The 14606-nt window shown below is 38.9% G+C and overlaps 1 protein-coding gene across 1 annotated transcript in view; it reads left to right on the top strand.

The window, feature by feature from the left end:
• LOC146000493 (uncharacterized) overlaps nt 1-14606 on the top strand; it is a 288360-nt gene that overhangs the window by 180791 nt on the left and 92963 nt on the right. The window contains exons 10-12 of the mRNA XM_083138216.1: nt 1787-1892; nt 4910-5032; nt 10152-10354. Of these exons, the coding sequence (XP_082994342.1) occupies nt 1787-1892; nt 4910-5032; nt 10152-10354 (432 nt within the window). The remainder of the gene's footprint in view (nt 1-1786; nt 1893-4909; nt 5033-10151; nt 10355-14606) is intronic.

Raw genomic sequence — 14606 nt, 5'->3', positions numbered from 1 at the left:
TAATTTTAAAATTTGTGAACAAATACTATCGCGAAAATAATTGTAATTCCAGAAACTCTTATCATTCTTGTAACAATAATTTATTGCTGGCGAGATCCTATATACTGACGATGATCAATGCTGTTAACGTACTGAGCCATTTATTGCTGGCACTATTCCCTTGTCAGTGCAGTGGAAAATCCATCGCTCGTTTCTGCACTGCAAGTTGCATCTTACACAGCAATTAATGACATTTTGGTGTCTCTTACACCATGGATATCCACAGGATTTGTTCCGGGGGTGACGCAAACGAGGCACTTTTTTACAGTGGTGCAGCAAACGAGGCATGTTTCTCCCCAAAATAGCGATGCAGCTAAAAGAAACGTAGCTGTTAGCAGGAATATATTCATATATGTTAGTTAGTTATCTGGATATCTGAATTATTCAGATCCTAATTAAGTAAATTACGCAGATATCTATAATCTACAGTCTAGATAATCTGTATCTCCATGTAATAGACTGTCTTTATGAACCTCCTGCAAAATTGAGGGTTATTGTCGATTTTTTCTGACGCTGTTACCACATTCAAAATTCATCTCAAAATGCTGAGAAGAAATGTAGTTGTAGCGAAATTTTCGCTACAACTACAGGAATTTTGTAGCTTCGCTACCGCTACAACTACAATTTTCAAAATGTAGCGTCGCTACAGCTACAAATTTTGTAGCTAGCTACAGTAGCGACGCTACAAGTAGCTCGCTACTTCTGACCACTGGGTATGGATTTATAGGTACTAAAAACCTCTCAAATAGGCAGGCAAACAGGCACCAAAAATGATGAAAATAGGCACTAAAAAGGCACCCAATAGTCAAAAGTGCACTAAAATTAGCTAAAAACTGGGTCTTTAAAAAATGTGCGACTCTTTTGTGAACCTTTATTTTACATGTTTCCTATTTAACATTGTTTTCTTGCCATTTTGCCTAATCGCGATGATGAGGATGATAAAATGAAATTGATAAAAGGACACTGACAAAGAAATGCCCCTGGCCAGCGCAGGAATAGCACGTGGAACCTTCGGTGTACTGATTGACTCCAAGCTTTCAGCTGGAAAAAAGGAATGGGTGGGTTGGCGTCGTTTTGTCCAAGCATGAGTCACCAACCAGTTGTCCAGTTTCCTTACCCTAATTGAGTGACATTTGAAATCTACAAAGATCTGACATCCCTTGCGACCTTCAAATCGTGCAAGACCAGGTTTCAGTAAGTTCAACATTAACAAAGACCTACATTTCTCAATGTAGGGACAGTCAAAAGTGCGTTAATAAAAACCCTGAAGTAAGCAAAAATTATGGAATAGGCATTTTATGGCACGATTAAGCAAAAATTGGCACTAACCCTCAAAATAGGCATTTATAGGCACTATAAAAATGCATTTTCAGACCAGAAACTGCACAAAACAAGCTTAAGACATTAAAGCCTATGTTTTACTACAAAGGAATAAAAAAAGGCAAATAGGCAAAAATCCGCTCCCTAATTATTAGACTGCAGAAAAGAACCAGTAATACGTAATCTAAAACAAGACAGTCTAAACTTGTTAACACCTCAACACTTCACAAACATGTGCAAACTGGACACCAGGTATCTGGATACTGATGCACTGACACTTACAGTGCCAAGGTCAATGTAAAGCTGTGGGTCTAAATGCCGGCAGAATCGCTCTCACGTGCTAGCCGCCGCTCCATGGTCGACTTGACCATGATAAGCACTGTATTTATACAGGATACAAGTGCTACATTTCAGTCTTCCTTTCTAGGAATGGATTGAGGCCTTCAAGATTTTATGTAACGAAGGATAAGATTTTAATTATGGCATCTGAAGTAGGAGTTTATGATACTGAACCATCAAATGTTGTCCTGAAGGTAAGAAAATAAAAATTAAAATGCAGTTATTTATTTTGAGATATGTAAAACTGTGGCCAAGTACTGTACAGTAGATTTAACATTTATCCAATTTTATTTCTACACTTATTTATATGTACGTTGGAGATTTAATAGTGGCAACACTGCTGTATATATTCAATGAATTGGAACCAGTGCTTTATGCTTATACCACATGTTAGTTTGATACCTAACCTACCTCCCAGTAAATGGATTCTTCCTTCCAACACTAGGCACATAGAGGAATAGAGTATCGTTATTGGCGGTCTCAAGTTGTGAAGTTACAAACCCAAACCCACTTGGACCACTATGAGCGTGGAGGAAAAACTTTCCTACTCTGTTCATTATGCTGGATGAGACATAGGCCAGAACGAACGAGCCAAAACTGAAATGCCAGTCGAACGAGTGCCGTCAATACCATGTCTTTACTACGAAAATCAAAATGTTATCCGAACCCCACTAATGTGAAAGTTATGGTGATTCTCATGTACACATGTGATGGTGTTATGTAAATGCATACCGTACCTCAAGGACAGACCGTCAATTACTGTTCTTTTTTTTTTTTAACATGACCTGTGACCTGCATTGCGAGAGAAGCAGCGGTGGCAACACTTTCTACTGAATCCTCCCATCATTTTGCAGGATTTTTGCTCGGGCACATGTAGCGCAACTTGTGGCTGATTTGTCAGCTCGATGGTGCTGGTAGGTGCTCTACTATTCCCCACTCCCCAAGCTTAAGCCCCTGTGACTTTGATTTGATACCTAAGATGAAGGAACGTCTTCATGGCATTCGCTTCTCAACTGTTCCAGAGATTATTCAGGCAATAGACTGCTCCATTTGAACCATCAACAGAACTGGTGCTGCTACAGGTATTATTTCCACATCACTGGCAATGGGTTGTACAAAATGCTGGTGACTACATCGAAGGGCTGTAAATATTTCACAGAAGCATCTCTTTCATATAATTTGTAAATAAATAGTTGCCACTATTAAATCTCCAACTCATGTACATAAAAAAAATCCACATCCTTGATAATCTTGATTAGTGTTAGCTTATTTTTGTACATATGTAAAGAAACACAAAAACACTAGAAACAATGTGTGAAAATACCAAAGAATGTCCTCCTTATGTAAAGGGTGCGGCAGAAATAGTTAGACGATGTAAAATGAACATAGAAACGTATCCCGATAAAGAAAGTGTTCATTGTTGGTTTTGTTTTGTAAAGTGGTTCAAAGCATTTTGTATGCATGTAGTTTTGGTCGAATGTTCATTGCGCATGCGCCGTATTTTAAGTATTATGTAATCCTTCGGTCAGTAGACATGGAGCGTTGGCCGAACGAACATTGTGCTTTCGCTGTGGAGTGTTTTTTGAAAAACAAAGACTCTGCAACAATTACGCAGCGTAAGTTCAGGCGTCATTTTAACATTGGTAGAAATGGACAAGTACCGACACGACAAACTATTCTTAATTGGGTGAAGAATTTCCGAGCTTCGGCGTCTGCAACATCAAAGAAATCCCCAGGTCGTCATCGTACAGTGAGGACACCAGGAAACATAGAGATGGTTCGAGAGGCATTGGAACAAAGTCCGAGGCGTTCAGCTCGTAGGCATGCTGTGTCACTTGGCATTTCAGATAGGAGTGTGCGGCGAATATTACACCAGGACCTACACTTCCACCCATTCAAAATTCAGATGATTCACAAGTTACTCCCTCAAGATTTCAATGAACGCGTTCACTTCTGTAACTGGGTGTTACAAATGACTAATGAGAACCCTAACTTTCTGCACAGGTTAATCATGTCAGACGAGGCTCATTTCCACATTAATGGTTGTGTGAATAAGCATAATTGCCGTTACTGGTCAAACAAAAATCCAAGGTTGCTGCATGAAGTGCCCCTTCATAGCCCTAAAGTAACAGTATGGTGTGGTGTCTCTTTTGATGGAATTATTGGACCATACTTTTTCGAGAACGAGGATGGTGACACTGTAACTGTCACGTGCGCTCGATATGTGGCCATGCTCGAAAACTTCGTTCTCCCAGAACTGAGACGGCGTTGCCTTACACGGGTGTGGTTTCAACAAGACGGAGCCACGTCACACACAGCAAATGCTTCAATCAACATTCTTGGGAGGATGTTTCCTGGAAGAGTTATCTCTCGTCGCGGCAAGGTTCCTTGGCCTGCACGCTCGCCGGATCTATCGACATGTGACTTCTTCCTATGGGGTTACTTGAAGCAAGTAGTGTATGCAAATAAACCTGCAACATTACAGGATTTGCATGACTCAATTCAACTTGCAATCCAACAAACCCCGCTCAACATGGTGCAACAAGCTGTGAGTGCGATGAGGCAACGTGCAGAGATCTGTTTGACTACCCATGGTGCACATCTCAGTGAAATAATTTTCAAGAAGTAATTACCATATGTAATGCTTTTGTATGTAAATTCTTGGCATATAAATGTTTTTTTAATAAAAGTTCATTAAAGTAATAATTTTGCAAAAAACCATCGTCTAACTATTTCTGCCACACCCTTTAGAATATGAATTAGATGCCAAAGTAACATTTTATGTACCTTGGGTGGTACAGAAATGTAAATTTCACATTTAAAAATAATCCACAGGGTTTTTTGTGATAGGAACAGAAGTTACTTTGACATAGCCTTTAGACAGGTTTTGATTTTGTTAACTCAGGAGCTGGGTAAATGTTCTAGTGTAAATATCAAACCCAACTAGTACACATCCACAGTAGAATTCAGCTGTATAATTGCTTATATACTTGTAGTTTATGTTGCTGATGTAATATTATGTTCATTAATTCAAAAAAATTTAAAGATTTAGTCCACTACTGTGTGTACAATTTTTAATGTGGTAATTCCAATTACTTGCAGTTTGGAAACAACATGTTAAGAGGATTAATGAGAATAGTACTTCAGATGTTTTCAGTTTTGTGTTTTTAGTATGCCAGAAATTTTTACCACTATTAATTAATACTTTCAGAGCCGTTTGAAACCTGGAAGAATGCTTCTTGTAGACACAGAAGAGAAAAGCATAATTCAAGATGTTGAATTGAAACTGAATATTGCAAGGAATAGGCCTCATGCCGAGTGGCTAAAGCAACAGGTATGATTTCTTATTCATGTACTTTTTATATTTACAGTTAATATCAATTTAGACCTAACGTTCTTGTAAACAACCTCTCTCAGTAGCAAAATTTAGGTATATGATATTAGGACAGCCTGGTTATTATTATTATTATTATTATTTCATTCATTCAGTCATATTTCACTGAGCCAAGTTAAAATATAATCCTCTATAGTAGAATCCCAATTTTATGCTCCCAAAGTTTACATTTTTCTGCATTATACCTTCAATTTTTATGGCCCCAATACAGCAAATGTAAATAATTTTTTTGCAGATTTTACATGTTCCACACATTTTAAGTTTTCTTGTCTTGCTCCCATGAAAATTATAAAATTTAGGTTCCACTGTATTTTTGCAAACAGTTTTTATGCTTGCAGATATTTTTTTAAAAATTTAAATAAACTGTACAGGAAATAATTTATATTGATATTAATGAAACCACAGTTAAGACATAATATTATTTCATATTTCCATTTTTTAGTACATGGGTACACTAAATACAATGTGTACGTTACAAAATATTTTTGTGGGTAATTTTGTTAAGAATATTCATTACATTGTTGAAATTTATGTCAAGGTGTTTTTATTATTGTTATTATTCTCAGCTCATAATGTGCAATGTTTCATTGCAATTTGGTTAAGAAATTATATATAATTTAATTTCACACTGTTAGTATATATTTTAGGGATGGGCCGATATGAAATTTTGGCCGATACGGATAAAGTACCGATATAAAATTTACCGATACCGATAACCGATATTCTACCGATCCGATATAAAATTAGAAATGTTCATTGATCTCCTTAATAAATGTGTTTCGTGGTGACTGCAGTGCAAAAGAAGTTTGAATATTTCGACATTTATTGTTCTAGAAAGAAGGGCATGGAGATTATTAATAAAAATTTCAACAAAATGGCAGAATTTTGCACTAAATTATCAGATATTTATCGATATATCGGATCGATAAAATAATCGGTAATTTTACCGATAAACCGATACACCGATATGCCTATATCGGCCGATACCGATAGTGTACCGATTAATCGGTCCCATCCCTAATATATTTGCAATATTATTCGCTGAAAGTTAAGCTTCCTGTAATGTGAGAAGTAGTGGACTTTTGTGTATTGCCCTTTCTTATTATATTTGTGGAAATTACAGTGTTATTTTCTTTTCCTTCCTTTGCTGTGACTTGATTCCTAGGCGGTAAGTGTAACCAGACTGAAATTCGTGGCAATAGTTTGAATAGATGTAGACTAGTTTTGTTGTGAATATTTTAAACATTGTTCTCATTGTGCATTGGTGCTTACATATTCACGTGTGTGTGTGATTAATCTTTTGTATTAATTTGCATTAAGTATTGAATCTAGTTACAGAAAAGAACAGTTTTTAATGTGTAGGTAGAATCCTTACCATCTGTTAACACTTATCACTGGAAATATTTTAGTTTGACCTTTTACCTATATATTCAGATAGATCAGTATCCCTGTATATGTAGAGTAGCTTAAAGCTTGCTTAGTTCTTGTATATTATAGGCTTTGGTATGTAGTTCTGATTAAATGCTTCATTTCATGTTAGTGGTGGTTGGCTAGTGTGTTCGTCCATGTAATAATTTCAGTACACAGCTCATGTAGTCTCAAACAAGAGAAATTAGGATTTAATATGTAGCATAACATTTGGTTTATCTCACACTAAAAATAAGAACAGCATATCTTGTGCTATGAATAAGAGAATTCAGATTGCAATTAGTGTAAGTAGACATTGAACACAAAAATATTTTAGGATCTTTCAGGTGATTATGTAGTATTCAAAATAAAGGTTCATTATTTAATATATTTTTCTTATGTTTTCTCCTTATTCAGCTACACAGGGTGTCTCATAAGCAATAGCTGTCATTGATTGCATTTTGTAAACACAGAGTACTTTACTCCTTGCAGTCCGAAGTTTGCTCTTTGTTTACAAAACAGAACATTTCCGAGAGGTGGCGTTGCAATCAAACAGAACATTTCCGAGAGATGGTACGGCTTATACACACACATTCGCACACATTGTTAGCATTTTACCAAGTAAGACGACGTTTACAAACAATGAAGTCAGTGGCAGCTTGTAATCACACATACGTGATTATCTCGAAAACTGCTTATTTGCAGACCCATGTTTACAGACTTCTTTGCTTCTATTATCGTGTACTTTTACCTGTGTCAGTTTGCGCTATTACTTTTAAGACACCCTGTATACTGAAATTAACTTTCATTGAATAGTTCCAGAAACCTGCATCAGATGACATACCAGATAACTGAAAATGCAAATACTTTTCCTATTAGCATTATATTAAATTACATATCAAAAATTTAATTGGTTCAAGATTAATTAGATATACTACATATTAGTTAATGTTATTGCCAGCAAAAATAGAATCATTATTCTATAATATATGTCATTTATTCCCATAAATTTTCTTTGTATGTTTATGTGATTGGAAACTTTGGTGTTGTAACATTCTGGTATCATGACCTTATTAACTATTGTGTGTGTGTCTAACAGACACACATGGGGAGCAAATACTCGTACTTTACTGTATTTGTATTTTGGGGATTAAATGTTATAAGCATTAAAATTACATATTAAGGAAAGCAATTACTTTAAATTGGAGACAAATACTTCTAAAATTAAATGAGATTAAATACCGGGTGTCCGAGAAGTCTTTGTATGAAAACAAAAATTAACTGTATCTGCTATATGCAACATAGACATGAAAAAATGGTACCAAAATGTTCGGAAACTATTCAAGTTTTATTGGCAATAGGAAAGAAATCAATAAATCTCCACGTGAGCACCCTTGGTAGCACGGAGTACATCTAGTCGAAATTCTACTTTTCGCCATTCATTAGCCAACATCAAAGGAGGGATTGATGTGATGACTTGTTGTTGCCGAGTTGCAAGATCGGATGCAGAAGTTCTGTAGACATTGTCTTTCACATAACTCCATAGAAAAAATCTAAAGGGGTTATGTCTGGAGATCGTTCAGGCCACGCCGTCGGTCCATCTCGACCAATCCATTTTCCAGGAAATGTCTGTTCAAGGTAGGAACGAACCTCCAGACTCCAATGTGGCGGTGCACCGTCTTGTTGAAAGATAACATCTGGGTGGTATTCTAGCAATTGAGGAACAGCAAACAATTGCAACATGTCGAGATACACTCCAGATGTTACGGTGTCCTCACAGAAAAAGAATGGTTCGATTATTCTGTCATGCAGCAGCGTGCACCAAACGTTCACCTTCGGGTTGCCCATGGTCGACTTCCTCACCTCATGAGGGGGCTCTTTACCCCAGATACGCACGATGTTTGAAACTGTCTCTGCACTGCTTTTTGTGACCTGCTCTCGTGAAACCACAGGACACACTCAGCCTTTTTCTGATTTGTGTACATTTCCGGTTTGCTGGACACTGGCACTGCTACACTACTGCAACGGTACAGAAATCTGAAACAAAAAAAACTTGAATAGTTTCCGAACATTTTGGTACTATTTTTTCATGTCTATGTTGCATATGGCGGATACAGTTAATTTTTGTTTTCATACAAACACTTCTCGGACACCCGGTATAATATTTAAATATTTTATGGTAGTTTATAAAGAGGTCCTAATTGGGTTTGGTATAGTCTCACTTATTGTAACTCTAGAAAGAGGGGTAAATTAAACATTTGGAATTCTAGGCATAGTTGATGATAGAAAAAATCTATGTAGCTGACTTCAGTATTATTTCATAGCAAATAATTGAAGTATCGTACACTTAGTGAACGTCGCAGAAGAGGAAACAAAAAGTTACACTAAGAAGCATGCAAGAGTAGTTGGTTGATTTCTCTGTACACAGTTGGAAAGCAGTGTTAAGTGTGCTATTATCTTCTGCTCAATGTAATGGTGACAAGTCTGTTGCCTGAATAGATTATGGAATATCCTGTTGAGCATGAATTATATTATGTACATGTGCATTTATATTTTCCATCTTGTTATTAATACTTGTTATATCACTTTGCACATAAGCAGTAAACTTTGAGCTCTCTTCATATTTAAGCATCTGCCCAGTCTTCTCCTATTTCTGACTCCTCTGTCTTTCATCGAAACTGTTGAAGTTTTGTGCTTGGGTTTGTAATTTTATTTAATAACTCCAGAACACTGATTTGAAAGCAATTTGGTGTTTAAAACTTCTTGAAGTTTTGTTCCTGCAGGAAACAGTTATGCTGTAAGAAATAATTTTGTGTATGTGTAGCACATGCATGTTCTTACCTGTGAATTTCTGCATGTAGTGAAGCATAAGTTCACATAAATATTCAGAGAGTAATTTTCCCATGCAAGTTCAGTGAGCACAGCATAAACTAGTGTCAGAGCAAAATGCAAATTTATTTGTAGGCAATATTAAAATACTCTTCTTGTTTAATTGGTTTCATTTAGGCACCTATATTAATATTATATAATTATAACATTTTGTATACATAATAATAATCATAATCATGTAATCAGTACCATACAGGGTGATTCAGAAGTAATGATGTAAAATAAAATGTTATTTATTCTGATATGAAATGACGCACCAGAACCATATTGGCATGAATTGAAAATACAATTATTAAAGTTTCTTACCTCATCATTACAAGAGCTCAGTGTGAGCACCATTGGTGACACGTCAGACATAAGTTCTGCCCAGACATGTCCCAGCATATCCTCAGCTATCAACTCCACTGCTTCAGTTCGTCAAGGTTTTGTGGCATACTAAGCAGATACACTTTCTCCTTGATGTATCCCAAAAAAAAGAAATTGCTGCACTGTCATGATAGACCCTGTACGAGCAAATTCCAACATGCAGAATGCTTTCTCTTGCTTAGATGTCACCATCTTGAGAGACTGCACCACTACCGCTCCTAATGGCATTTAGCTATACTACCTCACACAAACCAAAACTTACAACCTTGGACCTTCATTTCCTTCCATGATTGGCTACTTACCGTTTTTAGTACTCTTGCTAGAGGCCTTTCTTTTTGCATCATCACTTCTGAATCATGGTGTGTTAAATATTACATATACCCATTCTCTTTCATAGGTGACAATTGCTGATTTAAGAGCTGCTCACCAGGCAGCACCAAGGGTTCAAGTGAATGGGGACATAGCACTGATCAGCGACCTCAACGGAGTGAATTCCACTCATGATGCAGGCAAAGGGTGGATCCAGGATAGACGATTGTCTCTGTTCAGCTACACTATTGAGACCGTAAACTTACTCTTGTTTCCTATGATACAAACCAAGTAAGTACATGTTTTCAATCCCTGTAGATTTGATTTGTTGCTTTAAGTCTACTTTATGCACAGAAAGGCTAATCGGGACTGTACCTACAGTTTAAAGTGGGATCTAAACCACTGTGCCATGTGCCCCCACTGCGTATCGAACCCGGGACCGCTTGATTACAAGGTGACGACATTACCACTATGCCATCGAGGAGGACCACATGCCTATAGGTATCTGCACTACTAGGAAATGCTGCATGTTGATAAACTTCATGAGGGACTACCAAGTAGAAAAATGGTTAATGGTTTTTGACTTTGATGCATAGGGTTCAATGTTTGAATCTTGGGGGAGAGCTCCAAAGATATCGGTATTAGCCCAGCATTGTGAGAATAATTAGGGAACTGCTTGGAATAACAAGTAGCAGTCTCAAAAGCCAAAAAACTGCACAGATAGCACAGTAAGCTTGTTTCATGCTTGAAACGAGCTTATGTAAAGTAAACAAGGTTGCTGGAAGAATGTTGGCAAGCTGTAAGCTTGCATCAGGCTTAAATGAAACTGACTACAGTTACCACATGCCAAAATTACAGCAAGCTTGACACAGAAAGCTCCACACTTGATACAAGCTTGTCAAAGTCAACTGTCAGCCTGATTCAAGCTTTCCATATACAACTGGCTTTGACAAGCTACAAGCAAACTTGCTGCAGGCTTTTGTGCTATCTGGTGTGGTAGGGGACTCAACATGCTGATTACTCATTACCCAACAAAAGTTGATTGGTGTGTCTTAGACCTCAAAGAATTGTTTCACCACAGAGTTTAGTATTTTTTGAACCTCATAATACACATGGAAAAGAAAGAGGCCTGAAAGATTTTTTCAGAACTTTTGGGTGCATGCATTTTTCTTCTCATAGTCTTACGATGCAGTCTAAATGGAAATATTAGCATACTGAGACAGTACTATTGATTGATAATAGTAATGTAAGGTAAAGTTCCCTGTGCATTCAGCACCATACCATGGAGGCACATTTAGGGGATGTGGGGGTAGGGCTCCACACATTCTCAATGTCAGCCATTTTGGGCATAGCACTAATGTCCCTATATTTCACTTTTATAACGTTACCCACAATTTCAAATACTGAAGGGGGGCACCACCATAAAGGGACTCAAAATAGAAGCTTTCTTTTGCCTGCCCATGAGGGGTACTCTGATATTTACACACCTAATAATTATACTCAATGAACGCAGAGTGACCGCTCAATTCAAGCAGGGGTCCCCAAACCCTCTCCACTCCCTTAAAATCAAATGAATAGTCTCTCGTAGGTGGGCAGAGTCTGAAAGAGAACAATCTTACAATTAGCTGAACCTTTTTCTATTACTTATGCAACTTTCAAGGATCTTTTCCTCACAATAAATCAAATGATAGACAGCATGTCCAATTTCTCTTAACAGCAACTTTTAATTCTCCTTTTTCCAACAGCATTTAAACAACTAACAACTCCCATTAATCCCAGGCACATTCATTAACATCAATGTTGTGCCTTCCCTTCCTAACAAACCAGTTCCGCAGTTAATGGTACAACAAAACTAATTCATTATGCCACGTCTCCAATACTCTCACATAAACTACGTGCTCCCATTAAGCTAAACACTCTTTTTGCAAAAGTACTTCTCTTTGAGTTACAGGTCATGTATCCAGAAACATACAAAGGGCTCGCCAAACAACCACCCCTGAACCAACAGAAATATTCACAAACTTAAATCAATCTCCCATTGACTACAATTAAATGCAAAGGGCCAAAACACACATCTTTTTCCACAGTATTTTAAAATTGCTCAATCAGCAGTTCGCTGGGGCATCTCACTCGTTTTGTTCTCCCACCAAAATCAATCTACTTCACTGGTTCAAGTGACATACCTGTCAAACACAACTTCGTTCTGGATCCACCAGTCTCATCGTACTACAGCTCTGGATTGCAGACTGTCTCTTAGTGAGCAGGAATTCTGCAGCACCTGGCCTCTGACAAATAGGGACCCTTCCTAGTCACTCTGGCGACTCGAAATGTCCAAACACACTCGGTTTGCAGTTTGATCAGAAACCTGGGCTGGTACTTCCTGTGTCACGAATCTCTTCAGAACATCCAGAACATTAAATGGAGTTGATTCACTTCACTAGCATCTCTGGAACAAGGGGCAGTCGAGGAGTCTATCTTCTATCTAACTGAAACTGGCTTTGCACAAAACGGGGACTTCTTCTCTTCGGTAAAACACTGGGGCTGCTGTCAATCGTCTCTAGCTACGGGGGCCGCAACACTCGTGGATTCTCACCAGGGAACTCCATACCAAAAACCACACCATAATCCTGGAACAGCACTCCTGGGAAAGGACCAGGCATTTCCTCTCAAATCTCCTTCAACATTCTTCCATCCACTTCAACAATGCCACTAACCGTTCCTCACTCACTCTGTGCGTCATCTCTCGCGAAGCTCTCTAGGTGGCACTGCTGAGTCACAATCTGGTTTTTTCCTGACATCCTTAGAGCACTTCTAAATCAGTCCAAACAAGTTGAAGACGCCAGATGCACATGACGAAAATATCACCAATAGAGGTGATATTACTTACGTGAAATTTAAAGGACTTTCGTAATTCCGCGTTGCACAATTTAATGGTTCAATCCTATTAATTTCGAAGATCCACTGTCTTCATTCACAAAAGGGTACGGCGTTTGAAGCGGAGATGGTACCGCGTCAGTACATTGTTTGTTCCCGGGCGGCGGTGGTTGCGATTTTTCCCGTTCGGCAGCACTGGCGCGCGCATCTTGGTTTGCGTCGTCTGCTTCCTGTTGTCCGGTGGCGTTGCCAGTTGGGGGTTGGGGGGTTGGGCCGTGTTGCTCGGTAATGTGCCGTTCCTGTTCCCCGCGTGGCTGGAGGGGGGTCGAGTATGTGTATAGCATCTTTTCTTTTTCAGGTCGGGGATCTTTCTGAGGACAGGGTACCAAGTTGGGTGTGCTTGTCCATTGTCCAGGTTTAGTGCTGGTTTCTGCTGGATGATAGCATGGGTTTCTTTGATGGTGTTTTCTATGACAGAGCCGGTTGGGTGAAGTATGGATATGGAGGAGATGGTGTGGTTAGTGGAGTGGAGGTGTTGGGAGAGGCCTGATTTAGGTGTGTCGTTTTTGGAATCTTTTACATGTTCGTTAATCCGTTCTTGGACGGTGCGGATGGTTCTGCCAATGTAGGTGTTGTGGCATTGGCATGTGGTCTTGTAGACACCGGGGGATGCAAGTTTGGGTAGGTAGTATCTCTTGAAGTTGGGTAGTGCCCTTCCGATTTGGGATATGGGTTTATGTGCTACTCGGATGTTGAAGGGTTTGAGGGCCTTGGCAAATTTTCCAGATGTGGTGGGGTGGTATGGAAAGGCGATCCATTTGGGTTTAGGATTTTGGTTCGGGTTATCTCTGTTTTTTGGATGTCTGAACTGGGTTTCTGTTGGCGCTCGGTGTAACCGTTGTTTAGGCCTATTTCCGTTACGCACGCTATTTCATCTTGCAGGTCATCTTCTGTGCAGCTGTGTGTGAAGGCTCTTCTGTAAAAGTTCATCCATACTCCAGCTTTCTGTTTTGGTGGGTGGTTGGATTTTGCATGGATATACTGGGTGCCCGAACCTGGTTTCCTGTATACGGATGTGACGAACTTGTCTTGGAGTCGTCGGATGCTGAGGTCGAGAAAGTTGAGGCGGCCCTTTTGTTCCCTTTCAACGGTGAAGTTTATGTTGGGATGTATGTTATTGAGGGCAGTTAGGAGAAGGGTTAGGTCCTCTTCCTGTTTGTAAATGACTATGGTGTCATCGGCATATCTTTTATATCTTATATGAGCAAACTCTGGTTGGGTGAGAATTGACTTCTCGGAGATAACCCGAACCAAAATCCTAAACCCAAATGGATCGCCTTTCCATACCACCCCACCACATCTGGAAAATTTGCCAAGGCCCTCAAACCCTTCAACATCCGAGTAGCACATAAACCCATATCCCAAATCGGAAGGGCACTACCCAACTTCAAGAGATACTACCTACCCAAACTTGCATCCCCCGGTGTCTACAAGACCACATGCCAATGCCACAACACCTACATTGGCAGAACCATCCGCACCGTCCAAGAACGGATTAACGAACATGTAAAAGATTCCAAAAACGACACACCTAAATCAGGCCTCTCCCAACACCTCCACTCCACTAACCACACCATCTCCTCCATATCCATACTTCACCCAACCGGCT

This window comes from Lepisma saccharinum, chromosome 16 (assembly GCF_977018435.1).
Source record: "Lepisma saccharinum chromosome 16, izLepSacc3.1, whole genome shotgun sequence".
Taxonomy (NCBI): Eukaryota; Metazoa; Arthropoda; class Insecta; order Zygentoma; family Lepismatidae; genus Lepisma; species Lepisma saccharinum.
Note: the sequence above shows the minus strand (reverse complement) of the source record. Positions and strands in the feature narration are given on the sequence as shown.